This window comes from Loxodonta africana, chromosome 3 (genome assembly GCF_030014295.1).
Source record: "Loxodonta africana isolate mLoxAfr1 chromosome 3, mLoxAfr1.hap2, whole genome shotgun sequence".
Taxonomy (NCBI): Eukaryota; Metazoa; Chordata; class Mammalia; order Proboscidea; family Elephantidae; genus Loxodonta; species Loxodonta africana.
Genome location: NC_087344.1, coordinates 197,848,026 through 197,863,213, shown reverse-complemented (window position 1 = coordinate 197,863,213; position 15,188 = coordinate 197,848,026). Strand labels below are relative to the sequence as shown.

General features: G+C 44.1%; 1 protein-coding gene across 2 annotated transcripts in view; it reads right to left on the bottom strand.

Annotated features, from left to right (window-relative positions):
• The window catches only part of LOC100674634 (carboxyl-terminal PDZ ligand of neuronal nitric oxide synthase protein), a 434,071-nt gene that overhangs the window by 130,332 nt on the left and 288,551 nt on the right, over window positions 1-15,188 (bottom strand). For both annotated transcript variants that reach the window (XM_023554221.2, XM_010594913.3), the window contains exon 3: window positions 9,947-10,039. In XM_023554221.2, coding sequence (XP_023409989.2) covers window positions 9,947-10,039 — 93 coding nt within the window. The remainder of the gene's footprint in view (window positions 1-9,946; window positions 10,040-15,188) is intronic.

Sequence of the window (15,188 nt, the reverse complement as noted above, 5' to 3'; positions counted from 1 at the left end):
TTCTGCTTGATTCTCTCTTTTATGTCTCAAAAGAGATTGACTCAGGATACAACCTACTCCTGTAGATTGAGTCCTGCCTCATTAACATAACTGCCTCTAATCCTGCCTCATTAACATCACACAAGTTGGGATTTACATACATAGCATAATCACACCAGATCACAAAATAGTGGACAACCACACAATAGTGGGAATCATGGCCGAGCCAAGTTGACACACATTTTGGGGGACACAATTCAATCCATAACAGCATGTATCCTTGTCTTATTCCTGATTCAGGGTGAAAGCTCTGTCTTTCTCCATTCAGTATGATGTTAGCTGTGGGTTTTTCATAAAATATCTGCTTCATTTTGATTCTCACAGGAAGTTTCCTATTTGATATGGGCAATAAGTCCTTTTTTCCATTTAAGCAAAGAACAATTTACTTGTATATAATGCTTTCTTTTACATTATCAAAATCAGTCTCCACCTTAGAGATAAATGATGAGGCTCAGAGAAGTTAAATAGTTTCCCCCCAAGGTCACCTAGTCCAGTGGGTAATTTAAATCCTGCTCTTCTGCCTTTAGACCCCATGCTCTTTTTGATATACTAGGTGATAACCTCAAAGTTTTTTTCCACCTTGCCTCCCACCCTTACGCCCACTACTAGGAAGCTCTTCACTTTCAACAAAAGAAGGGGATAAAGGGCTTGTTGTGTATGCTTCTATAAGATCACTGAATGAGGGTAAGCACATCCTTAAATAGGCCCCTCCTCTTTCCTTTATAGAAAAATGTCAAGTCCTCCACAGAAATTCATAGCCATTTTGTCATTCCAAAAGCTCCTGGTAGAGAATATTACGGGGGAACTGAGTCAGAGGTAGGTCTGACTGGAACAGTGCCAGCTACAGAAAACAAAACAAAAAAAATGCGCTGCCATCAAGTCGATTTTGACTCGAAGAAACACTATAGGACAGAGTAGAACTGCCCCATAGAGCACCTGGTGGATTTGAACTGCCAATCTTTTGGTTAGCAGCCATAGCTCTTAACCACTACACCACCAGGGTTTCCTAGAAAGCAAAAGTCAGAGATAATTATCACAGTGGTCCTGCCTCTTTTTGGAACCTGGAAATGGATATGGCACGTTTGAAGGCTTTCCTAAAGAAAAGAACCTAAAAGTGAAGGAAGAATCTTTGCTGACATTTATTTCCCATCTCTACAGAAAATGGTCATTAAGCATGTCACAAAGTCTGCAAGCCTTACCATTATTCATGCTCCTGAAAGCAATGATGACATCTTCAAAAAAAAATCCAACAACCTACAAAGGCCATATTAACTCAGCTTCACACATTCCCCATGCTTTCAGACAGAATGGGATTAGACTGAAAATAAAGCTATCTGCCACTTTTAGGTATAACATATGGATATAGAAAATGCATTTCAGAACTCAAGTGTTAATAATCATCACACAATTCACGCAATTCCTAATAGGCCCATTTGAAAACTATCAGAAAACACAGTCAGTTCTAGAAATACAACATGGTAGAAAAAGGATTGGACTGCAGTTTTGAGACTCTGTCAGTAACAACGTAGGTGACCCTGGGACAACAGTCATTCGACCTCCTTTGTCCTCTGTTGCCATATTTAATCAATTAGGGGATTGGGCTAGGTGATTTCTAAAGTTCCTTTTTCTTCTAAATTCTGGTTCTATAGTTCTAAGTGTCTCTTTCTTGCCCAATTAGATCAGAGGTCTGTGTTTACACAGTAACTAACACTACTGTTTGGGCAGGAAAATAGTTGCCTTGAGATATGATGTTTCAGTGACAGAGTGTGGGTTAAAAGTTAAAGACTGAAATAATTAGACATTTCTTATAAAGTACCATTTCCCTAAAGGAGTCTGAGGAGGTTAGTACATATATACACACACAGCAACGACGGCAACTGGAAAGAACCTGCTTGGGATTTGAGCAAGACACACCTGGTTTGAACCTTGACTTCACCACTGACAGGACTTGAGGTCTTAGGAAGTTGCTCAATGGTCTTTTATAAAATGAGAATAAGAATGGTATGTATCTCATAGGACTGTTGTTGAGGATTTAATAAGTGTATAAAAGAAGGCCTGGCAAACAGTAGGTACTCAACGTAAGTGTTAGGTATTATTGTTAGTTATTATCATTTTAGTGTGTAATTATTTCACTGGTTTGCTCCCTCTTGTCTTCCACTTTTCCAAACAGATGAAATAGGATTTGAGAGAAGACATGGTCCCTGCCCCCTAAAGGCTCCAGCCTATGAGGGAAAGAGATAAATAACTATAATCCAATGTTACAGGAGCTATACTAGACCTATATATTTTTGATACACATATTGTGCTATCAAAAATAATTTTGCAGGAAAGAGTCCATGTCTAATACTCCTATGTATCCTACCCAGTTCCTTGAACATGTTAGAAACACATGGTGCTATAGTGTAATTCCAGTATCATAACAAATAATCATTATTTCATATACAGAAAAGATAATTACTTGGGCCTACTGGGGAGCGGAAGAAAACGTACTGATGGAAAGGCATCAAAGTCAAGCTAATTATCTTAGTAACTGGCTTCACACCACAAATACAACCTAAGATTTATAAGGAATCTAAGATTCATTATCTGCTGCCATCAGTTCAAGACAGCACTTTTAGATACTTCTTAATATAACCTATATATATATATAGGTTATATTAAGAAGGTTATATATATACACTTATATATAAAAACCAAACCCAGTGCTGTCAAGTCTATCCCGACTCATAGCGTCCCTATAGGACAGAATAGAACTGACTGATAGAGTTTCCAAGGAGCACCTGGCAGATTCGAACTGCCGACTCTTTGGTTCACAGGTGTAGCACTTAACCACTATGCCACCAAGGTTTCCATATATATATATATATATATATATATATATATATATATATATATATATATATAGGTTACATATATATATATATAGGTTACATATATATATATATAGGTCACATATATATATATAGGTTACATATATATATAGGTTACATATATATATATAGGTTACATATATATATATAGGTTACATATATATATATAGGTTACATATGTATATAGCTTATTATATATATATATATATATATTATCTCAATGAGAGATGATTACAATTTGGCTACTGTCTGCTCTAGTCTTGAAGATCAGTCACCTGAACAAGTCCTACTAATAACAATAACAAAATCAGTCATTTCCGTTGGGCAAAGTAGGCTCTATTGGATCTAAATGCTAAATACTTAATTCTTTCTGATTTAATGTCATTATCACACACAGACAATGTTCATCCATTCACCAAGCCAACCAAGAGCCATAACTATTGAAAACATACTACATGTGTCAGGTGCCCAGTTACATGCTGGGTTTGACTGGTCCCTGCCCTTGTAAAAAACAGCATGGAGGAAGTGTCTGGCCTCCTCTAACTTCACAAGGAGGAAGGAGAATCAAGATCAACAGCCCAAGGCTGATTCCTGTGAAGTGGAGGTCAGACATGCCTCTTCTCTCCACCATCTTTACCAATTCTGTCACCACCCATCCCTCCCACAGCACTCTCTTACTTCTCTGCTGAGTTTGGTAATTCACTGCAATGGCCACACAGAACTCACAGACAATACTCACGATTATGGGGTTTATTAGGGAAACAACAGGTTGCAATTCAGTTCAGGAATGCTCCAATTACTGATCTTCCATGAGGACAGCCTCTTCCCAGCCACGCCCACAGGGGCACCTCTCTCTGGCCTCTCACCATCTGCCCTGCTCAGGCAAGTATTACAAAGCTCTTTTAGCTCTGCTGATAAGTACCCTGAGGCACCCTACTCCACCAGTAAGCTCTGGCCCAAAGGCGCTTAGCTGTAGCTTCATGGGTTGGCAAACCTAGCTTCACCAGTGCCCAGAGGTGCCCTACTCCGCCAGCAAGCCTCCTGCCCAAAGGCACTCAGCTTTCTTGCTCTGTGGGCTGGTAAGTCCACTGCACTGACTCTTGCTGGTCTCCTGGTTCTGCTGCCATTTCTCTGCCACTGCTTCTTGCCATCTTCAGGGTTATAGCTCACTCTTTCTCAGTCTCCTGGAGCTTGTCAGTGTAGGGATACTGGGTCCAAAGGACACACTCCACTACTGGCTCTTCCTTGGTGATGGTAAGATCCTCTCCAGCTTCTGGCATGGCTCATTTTAAGCCTATCAGGACGGCAAAACTGACTAATTCCTTTGTTAGGGTTTCATAGACCTTATTTGCATGGTCCCATCCCCACAGGGGTGCCATGAACTTTATCTGCATTATTAGCAAGCTATCTAATCCTCTTGGTGGACCACAATTACCTATTTGTGAGTTACAAGACCATGGCAAGAAAGGCCACATACAAACAAACCCATCGCACCACACTGCACTTAAAAAGCTCACTGATGAGCAGGTAATCCTTGTAAAAAAGCTTCCACCCTCAGCCCGGAAGCACACTACCATTTACCGTGGAAAGACTGAGAAAAGAAAGGAGGCTCAGTGGCTTCTTTGGGAGGCCCTCAGAGGGCCCAATTCTGTTCTAGAGGATTAGGAGACAACAACACGTGGTTGGCCTCTTCGATCTGCTTTCTCTGTAGCCTGGTATGTTCTCGAAAACTTGAGTAATTACAGACATCCTATATGTACACACACATAAACACTGAAAAGCTTAGTTCCAGTACTGGCACAAAGTATTTGGGCTGGAAAAGTCAAAGTGATCATCTGTGGGATAACGGACCTAGTTTTACACTAAGTAAAGTAGCTTTTGTCCTTCGTTCCTGAGAAATAACCATGGAGTAACTGGAGTGCCTTGGTCTGGGGCTTCCAGGCCACACTTGAGCATTTGTGCTGCAAATGGGAACCACCCAGGCCGGAAAAGACTCGCCTAGAAAGTCAATATTAAATAGTCTCTGGAGGCGTGATTTAGCCTATCGTGTAGGACTGGCCAATAAAAGCCCTGAACACAGAGGCTTGGAGAGCTTCCTCATTGATGAGCACCTCTGCTCTCAGGACGGTAGCACATTGGGAACCCCCTAGACCTGCCTTATGTGTCTGTTTGTATCCTTTCCTGTAATTAATCTGTAGTCCTAAGTATGGTATATTTCCCGTGAGTTCTGTAAGTTGTTCCAGCAAATTATTGAACCCAAAGGAGCAGTAGCAACCAGCTAGTCAGAAAGTAAAGGTGTCATGTAGACTCCAGAGCCTGAAGCTGGCATTCTGAAGGAGCAGTGGGAAACCAGCCCAAATTTGTGGCCAGTATGTTGGAAGGTTCGGGTGTCATTTAGACTCCCCAAACTTGCAGCTGCTGTCTGCCTACTTAGCAGTCTGAAGGACAGTGTCCTTTTAACTTGTGAGCTCTGACCTAGCTCGGGTGGCTAGAGTAAGAATAAGAGTCTACCACAGGGGCATCTGACAGTGATGATGAAGAAGTAGAAAGGTGAGGACCGATCCATCTCCACATCTGGAGAATTGGATTCATGCTGATCCGTACCATACATCATCTAATCCAACTGTTCGTTTTACAGATGAAGCTCACAGAGGCAAAATAACTTGCTGAGTCACACAGCCAGGAAAGGTAGAAGTAGAACTAGAATTCAGATCTTCTCATGTCAGCCCCAGGGTCCCTCTAGCATACCACAGTGACCCAGAGAAAATCAACATGCTGTTTTGCTGAAATGTTCAACATATTTACCAACTAGTCCAGCAAGGGCACCGATTAATCAGTAGAGCATGTCAGGCTGTACATGGTGCCTTCTGGCTATCAGACATGGCTGTTTCTACACCTAAGGCTACCTGGCAAGAGCTCTAGTTCTTCACCTGATCAAGATGGCCATCACTGAACTTTGCCAGCTATTCCATTTCCTTGGAGAAGATTGTGCATTTACATGATGCCATGTCTAGTCTTACCCCCTCTCAATTCTATGAGAGAAGACAGAGAGTGTGTGTGAGTGGGGTGGTATCAGCCATCTTAGATAACAGAGGGCTGTCACATGGGAACAAGATGACAAAAAGTCTGATTGCTGTTAACGTGCATTCATCTGTCAGAGGCGGTATAAAAAAATCAACAGTGTGATTAAAGGCATTATCCAAATAACAGCCACAGCCCTGAAACAGGCACCAGGCATGGGTGGAGGAAATAAGATGGGAGACTCTCCTTTCCCAAGCTTGGGACCAGAAGACTCAGATCTAGGAAAGACCTGTTAGATCACCTCTCCACTGGGCCAGCTGGAAAGTGAACCTACACCAGAGATTACCAAGGATGGAGTTTCAAAGTGAGTCATAAGGTCCCACGGATTCCCTCTGGAAGACGCTTCTCCAGCTTAGCTTTTAATTACTTGGTAGGAGGTCGGCTTCTCCCTCAGTTGATACCTCAGCACACTGCTGTCCTTATGTGTTATGTGATCTCAGGTAAAATACTTCAACACTTTAACCTCAGTTTTTTCACATGCTGTGGTACAACAAACTACTTAATATGGCCCTTCTAGCCATGATCTTTGTGACTCAGTGACTGGTGAGACTATGCAAATAAGGTATATGGTGCTCTAACAAAGGGATTAAACAGTTTTACCACCCTGCTAGGCTTAAAATGAGCCATCCCAGAGGCAGGAGAGGAGGATTCACCACCACAAAGAAAAAGAGCCAGAACTAGAGTGCGTCCTTTGGACCCAGGATCCCTGCACTGAGAAGCTTCTGGAACCAGGAGACAGAGGGAGAAAGAGGGAGAGCTATAACATCGAAGATAGTGAGAAGCAGTGGCAGAGGAATGGTGGCGAGGCAGGAGACTGACAGGAGAAGGGGTGGTGGGCTTCCCGGCCCATGGAGTGAGAAAGCTGAGCGTCCTTGGGTTGAGGCTTACTGGTGGAATGGGGTGCCTCTGGGAACTTACTGGCAGAGCTAAAAGAGCTTGGTAACATTTGCCCAAGCAGGCCAGAGGCCGAATTCCACGGAAAGACCTGCCTGTGGATGCAGCTGAGAAGAGGCTGTCCTGATAGAAGAACTATATCCTGAGCATTCCTGAACCTGAATTGTAACCTGTTACTTCCCTAATAAACCCCATAATTGTGAGTATTGTCTGTGAGTTCTGTGTGGCCATCAATGAGTTATCAAAATCAGCAGAGAGACTGAGTGCTGTGGGAGGGATGGTTGGCATGAGAATTTGTAAAACGGTTGGAGGGTGGGGCATGTCTGACCTCCGCTTCACAGGAATCAGCTTTGGGCTGTTGATCTTGATTCTCTTTCACCCTTGTGAAGTTAGAGGAGGTCAGATACTGCCCCACCCCATTCCTAGTCATGCAAAGTGGGGATACCACTGCATATGGTGCATGATACGTGGGGGAGACAGTGAAATGGGAAATAAGATTGTCCCCTACGGGCAAAACTATGAAGTTACCCATAATGGACCAGATCAGAGCTATACAAAGTTACTCAAGATGGACAGAACAGCCCCTAGAACAGCAGGCTTTGAAATGTAATCTGACTGAAGGTAAACAAAGAGTATGTCAGTCAGAAGTGTATGTGGGTTGGGGTACTGCAGAGATGCAGCGTGGTCAGCCATGGGAGTACAGAAATCAGAAAGTCATGGAAGTAAATGCTGGTACAGTCTAACACATGCCACGATCAGCACGCACCCAACAAGGCCACTATGAGCATCGTGTAGACCCATCTATCGTGGAGCCCAAGGACCCGAAGCATTCCTCTCATATAATTAGCTGCTCTGCTCCATTGCTGGGCTCACGAAGCAACCCTCTAATAATTAATTTGTCTTCTCACATCACTTGCCTCCCAGAGACAGAACACATGCTTGTCAGGCTAATGAAAATATCTGGTCTATGAGACTGTTCTATTTCCAAAGGGACTTAAGAAGCCAGGGGTTTAGTTTCTACAACAGCCTCTTCTGAGCTTTGCTAGTATGAATTAGCATCCTAAGGTTCATAACTTCAACATACTGATAAGTCTGGGTTTCTGCCTCTGAAAGGTGGCCAGGGTTGAGTTCTGGGAGGGAAAAGCCACTTTGCCTCTGTGGCTAGTTTCCCCAGGTGACTGGATGTCATGAGCATTGATTAGGGGAAACGTCCTCAAAGACTTTCTTCACAGAACTGATGAAGGGATGGACGATAATGGCTGTGAAAGCACCAATGAATGGCAATTATTATTTTAGCAGTTGACATGAGAGCAACAATATGCCTCTTCCCCGTCAGTAAAGGGATGAGTAGAGCTATCTGACACACGTGGCAAAAGCCAAATAGGGATTCAGCCTGGCTCCCTGACTCATGGGCTTAGGTTGCACTGGTTCAGTTTTTCTGAGGATATCGCTAGTTCTTAAATTCACACCGTCATTACCCATAATTTCTTTAACTAGGGCACTGATAGGCCTACCTGAGAGACCTCGGATTGCTTCAGCAACTATTCTACTCAGAAACTCCTGAGAGGACAATACAAATTACCTCATGGTTAACCACCGTGTGCATATTTGTGCTGTGAGGGTACGGGGCAGGAAAGATACTTCCACAGTAAGAACAAGGTGGGGACTGAGGTCCCCACAGTGGAGGTTTATAAAGTCGAAGACACCTAACACACTGTTAAAAATTCCATACAACTTCTGAATTTTGAAGAAGTTGATTATCAACAGTATATCATGTTCTATTTTTTCCCTACATACTTCCAACCTCCTAGCCATAGAATGATTTCTAGAACCATCCCTAAAGATTTTTAGGGAGCATAAGAGAACAAATTTTGTTTTATTATATGGAGACCTTTGTAGCTGTCCAGACATGAAATGTGCTGCCTCAGGAAGTAGTAAATTTCCCATCACTAGAGAAGTCCAGTCATACACTGGGCAATGTCTTTTCCAAGGTGGTTGTTAAGAAGATTTAATAAGACCTTGAATTGACAGATTACTACCCTTTAAGATCTCCCTCACCATATGATTCTCCAGGTTTATGTTGCCTACTACTAAGTACGTGTCTTTGCCTTCCATAACCTTCACAATCTCTCCTTGGGGTTTGCCTTGAGTTGCATTTGATTTAAGATCAACTTGGGTTTGGAACCAAAGGGGAGCTCAGGCTACAGTGCTACCACCAATCAATATAAAACAAAAGCATCATTAAAAAAAATAAAAAAACAAATAAAAAAAGGCATCAGCAAAGTCAAGAAATAGAAAAAAGGACTCTCCTTACACATCTTCGGTCAACCAAGCCCTTTTCCATTTCTTTTCAGAAACACGCCCCCCCCCCCCATTATGGGAACCTAGTCTTTCCAAGGTGTCCACATCTTTCACAACACTGTGCTCACAACTAACACAAAACAGCCAAGTGTGAAACAACATATGCTCACGTGTTTGTATCACCCGACCCAGAGGAAGACCCATTGCACTGTAGGGATCAATGCCTTCTTCCTCTCTCTCCCACCCTTCCGCCCCTCCCATTCAGCAGTAGCAGCTAGGTTCTGAAGTACTAGTTAAACACATAGGCTGAAGCAGCAGCGATTGGAACAGGATGACACAAGGTTGCACAATGGGGCTAGATGCCACTCCATTGTGTGACTAACTGTTCTTACGACAGAAGGGGACAGCTACTGAGGGAACCGCTTCTTGTCCACTCCCCCCACTGAACCCAGTTACTTAGCTGTTGTCACTTAAATTGGAAGTATTTCCTGAGATCAGATTCAAAGATAAAGGTGTCAAAATGGGAAAGGGCATTTGCATGAGAGGGTGATCAGAGATGGCTTCTGTCACCAGTGAAGCTGCCAGTGGTCTGTGCCTTACTCTCCGCTTCAGCTGCAGCCTCTTAACTCTGCTCCTGGTCAGAGGATGACCTCGCCAGTTAAGGGAAGAATTCTGTCCATAGAGTGACCTAAAAGGAAAAGGTATCCCACACTACTTTCTCTGCTTCCCTCTTCAGGACAGGCAAGTTCAGAGCTACTTACCTTTTTCTTCTTCTTCAGAATCACTTTCACTCCATCCACTGAAACCATAATGCTCACTTTCTTCTTCTTGATGTTCTTGGCTTTAAACTCATACTGCAAAGGACAGGAGAACGAAGAATCCAATTAGATCGGTGCATCTGCACAGTCCCAGCTACCTCGTGGGTTGGAAAAGAGAGGCTGGGCCCAGCTGGGTCTAGCGTGTTGGCTCAGTTCCTGGAGATATGGAGCATCTCAGGGGATGTAAAAGCAGACAGATGTCTGCAGGCAGGGGCAGGAATCTCTAGATTGGAATAGGAACTCAGAGCGGTCATCAATTCCACCACTCTGCCATGAGGTAGGACCACTGGAATGAATCTAATTCATCCTAACGAGATTAAAAACAGGGGACTTTGAAATTCTCATCAGAAATCTAGGACCTACTCTTAATGACTCATTCCACCATTTAACAACTTTTGGTGTCAGGCAAGTTTTCCTTGTGGCTAAGCAAATGCTGCTAAAACTCCATTCTATCCCCAGCAAAGATTAAGGCAAGCTGGCTCTAGTCTTTGATGTCAGAGTTTCTTACATTCTAAAAGATACTTATTAATTCTAAATTGTTCTTTACAAATTTGATTCTCAAATTCCTTTAATTATCTGCGGGACAGTCTCCAAGTCCACCCACAGCTCTATTAGCCAGACGATGTTGGGGCTAGAGTGTACTCTGGCAAGGATGTGACACATAATAGTCACAAGGGAAGGCATTACTTCACAACTCCTACGTTCTAAACTCTCACGAGCAGTCCTGAATAGGGCTGCTCCAATCTCAGCCCAGGCCTCGCCCTCAATCCCAGATCTCTCTCTGTAAAATTTGCTCTTTCATAGCCATTTCTTATACAACTATTCATAACTGGTGGTATTACTCTACATTTTCCTCCCTGAACTTCACTCTGAGCACTTCTCAGGTTTATTAAAACCATTTTCATCTGGTCCCCAACTTGGTATCACCACCTAGAAAACTTATCTGGCGTACTCTCTAATCAAACACCTGGGCTACAGATTTTTTTTTTTTTTTAATTTAAGTAATACAGGACCCAAAACCAAGACTTCACTCCAACCCATAGTCCCTCTTCTCAAGAAACCCCTCCCCCCAACTGCCACTGCTTAAGCCTGGAAAGAGGCACCCAGCTCATTGGTTGTGCATCTCGAACTTAATTATTTCTATAGTGAGTGTTTTGATAACCTTGGCCATGCCTTTTAAGACTCTTATGAACTCAACTTAGAGCTTCCGGTACTGTCCAAAGTCTCTCCCTTCCACTGAAACCTCAGCTCATCTTCTGCTATCCTGTTGTACAAGGACAGTGTTGATGCCCCCTTGGCTGTCCTCTTCCTATAGACAAGAACACGACCTTGCTAACTAAGGTAAAATGTTTTTCTTCATATTGTTGGGACAGGTTCTGGCTGTCTGCTGATTTGAGTTTCCAGGTGACTGCATCCCACGTCACTCTCCAGTCTAGTGGTCACTTCCCTAATCTCCCAATCCCTTTACCCTATCAACCAAACTAGTTGCCATCAAATTGATTCTGACTCATGGCAACCCCGTGTGTGTCAGAGTAAAACTGTACTCCATGGGGTTTTCAATGGGTGATTTTTTGGAAGTAGACTGCTAGGACCTTTCTTCTGAGGAGCCTCTGGGTGGACCTGAAACTCTAACCTTTTGTTTAGCAGCTGAGTGTGTAACTGTTTGCGTCACCCAGCAACTCCACCCTATCAACAGCTCTCCTTTTCACAAAGGGGGCTGAAAGAAGGGCAAAGCAGAGAACCAGATGTGAAGAAGAAAGAGGAGAAAACTTTAACCTCTGACTCTGCTTCAGCCTGGGAACCCAAAGGCAATTAAGAGTAAGGAGATCACCTGAGGGGGTGGGGAGGTGAGGACTGCATTAGTCCTGGAGTCTGGCTCAGGACGGGACCTCAGCCCTGTGGCAAATTCCTCCCTAGGTCAGTGGCAACAAGCCAGTGAAAGCTGCAGCTCCAGTTTGCAACGTGTGCCTCTAACTGCATCATTAGGCTCAGGTGCACTTCTAGATGAACTGAAATTACCTCTGAGTGGGAGCACCAGCATAAGAATCTGCAAGTTAGCTGACTTTGGCCTTGTGCCTACTGGGAGAGGTGAACCGGCTACCTATCCAACCACACCGGCATTTACCTCGCTCACATGGGCTTTCGATAAACACTGCCTTTCAGATGCGCCTCCCTCCTGACCAAGTCACTAAAATCAGGGCAGCTCTTGCCAGTCAAAGGGAGAACTGAAGGGAGCCTTTTGATGAACTCAGATGGGAGTTAAGACCATCTAAGAGTCCCTGAAACACCCAGAGGCGGACAACACCTGCCCTGGACAGGTCAGTCCTTGGCTGTTTTATTCTCTTTGATCTCATCGACTATGTTTCTCTCAAAAAAAAAAAACAAAAAACAAAAAAAATCACAAGCTCCACATAAATCCTTCTTCCCTTTTCTAGCAACAAAAACAACACAGCAAATATTAAAAACTTCCCTCTGCCAGGCACTGTGCCTTTCTCCCCAGCTCCAGTTTCAGAGAGTATTTTGCCAGACCCTTAATTGTCTTGTATTTCTAGAAGAGTCTTGTAGCTGAGCACACCTTTCTTTCTTGTTTGGCTTAACTCTTCTCGTGGACCTTTCTACTGAAGATCCCCAACCCAAGCCTGGCAAGAGGCGCCCAGCCAGTTCACTACCTGGGTATGTTAAATTTAACTATTTCTGTAGTTAGTGTTTTGACAACCTTGGCCACACTTGTTAATACCCTGATCTAAAAACTCAAAATGCAGCTAAACTTTCTCTATGGGACTGGAAAATAGCCTCTAATTCAATTTGTGCACATGCTCCCAGCTGGCTCTCTCAGGGTCTCTTGGCAGTGACTATTTGGAAAAGCATGACTGAATAATTTCCTCTAGAATCTCAATGACAGTGACAACACAGGTGCTCCTTACTCTAGGAATGTCCTGGAGTCCTTGAAAATGAAGAGTGGCACGAAAGGCAGGCAATAGGACTCCAGGTCCCTTTACAGCTGCCAGTCCTACCTGAGTGCTGTTTATAAGGTAGGACACACTCTGCATTTATTCCACCTGCCTGTTGGTCAGATGTCCCAACCCATTTCCAACTGAAGAATTAGTATGCAAATTGCAGTTCTATTGGAAACCATGGAACCTAAAGAAAATCAAGTATCTGAAAATGCTAAATGTTTATTATCATTAAACTATTTGTTGATACGGCAATTGTACTTCACTTGCACAAGGGTGTATTGTGCTCACTCCAGGGAGAGAAAATGGATTGGAGGGGTGGGGGGAGAATGGAAGTGACCAGAACAAAGGGGAAAAAGGACCTGCAGGGACAGGCCCTCCTGTTCCCCAGTCTGTGCTGCTCCAAGGTGGAGCACTGCCTGGGCAGGCAGGCTCAGGAGGAAGCATCTGTGTTCCAGAGGGTGAGGATCCCATCTGCTCAGGCTTTGCCAGGGGCTGACAAACAAACAAGACTGCTGGTGCTGCGGTCTGCAGCTCAGGCCAGCCTCCCACCAAGCCTATGCCAGCCCTGGCGTCTGTGCCAGCAAGTCTGGCCCTTTGGCCCAATGTGGACAGGCTGACCTGGTAGCCAAAGCCCCACTAGCAAGAAGAGATTAAGCTCTACATGGCCTGACCTTTTAGGCAGCAATGCAATATAAGTCCTGGAATACTAAATGCTGGCCGGAGAGGCCAAGGAAAAGTGTTTGGGGTTCACAAGCAGAGCCTGGGAGCCTGTATTACAACAGTGGCCCTGGAACTTGGTGTACTGTGCCAACCAGTGAGGCCCACCAAGGGGAGGCAGGGCAAGGAGAGGCGCTCAGATCCAACAGGAGCCAAGAGTAAACGTTCCACGAGTGACACAGTAAGTAACATTGGCTGCAAGTCAGAGAGCTGCTGACAGGCCAGCCGCCTGGTTTCTGAACATTTCCTGACTTCCCATGCTTCCTTTGCCCTGATTCCTACAGCTGCCTCCTATCCCTGTGTCTCATACAGCCAGTGTCTGAGAAGGAGCAGGGGACCTGCAGCAGCTGGCTAAGTGAAACAGTTAAGGGAGCATTTAATGAAGGGACCAGCCCAGCGCTGGGCAGGAGGCTCTACTGCAGAAATAAAATGAACAGAATTACTTTCTTAGGGGTGACAGTCCAAACTGTCACACATACCCCCACACCTTTAACAGTCTATTTTCACTGACAATGTTTGTCTCCCTGAAGCACCCCTGGATGTTTTCACAATTACTGATTTTTAACCCATATGCATATATATACACACACATATATATATAATTTCATTTTGTTTTGTTTTACAGAATCCTTGGTTCCTCAGGAAACTCTGGTGGCATAGTGGTTAAGAGCTACGGCTATTAACCAAAAGGTCGGCAGTTCAAATCTGCCAGGTAATCCTTGGAAACCCTATGGGGCAGTTCTACTCTGTCCTATAGCGTTACTATGAGTTGGAATTGACTGGATGGCAATGAGTTTGGTTTTTTTAGTTCCTCAGTCACCTTGAACACAAACAATCTGGCTAGTGATGCACTCTTTCAGTAGCTCCACAGGAATTAGCCTGAGACCCATCCTGGTCCCCTCGTTCTTCACCATGAAGCTCATTTGGCACAGCTCCTTCCCACCAACCCCACACTGCTTCTGGGTGTGAGCCAAGGCCACCTAGTTAGCCAAGGTGCTCAGAGAGGGCTTCACCCAGAGGAGGGATTCAGTTTGAAGAGGCAGGTACTGGTGGCCTCACTCTGCAAGCCCTTGGCTTATTTTCAGCTGTGCTCACTAACTTTCTAGAATGAACATTGCAGCTTTGCTTCCTGGGAATGATCATAGGAATTTGAAAGTGAACTCTGAGAGTGCCATTGGGCATTTTCATCATATTCTGCCTGTAGTCTTTGTGTCATGAGTGTAACCACATCTCCACAACCAAACTGAAGGCCTCTTAACCAAAGGGACTGTTTTACAAAGGGTCTGCAGGAAGTCCTTCTGCACTTATTATCAAAGTTCATAAGTTTAATAACTCTGGTAGGCATCCGGGTTCCAGACTCAAGAAAGTTGAGTCCGGAAAGGTCAAGTCACACAACTACCAAGCAGGTAGTCCTGTATCTGTTAAGGAGCAGGTCAGAGATATGAAGCTCAGAATTTTCTGGTGCCAAACTTTGGTAGTAGGACACAAAATATGAAAACATTTTATTAAAA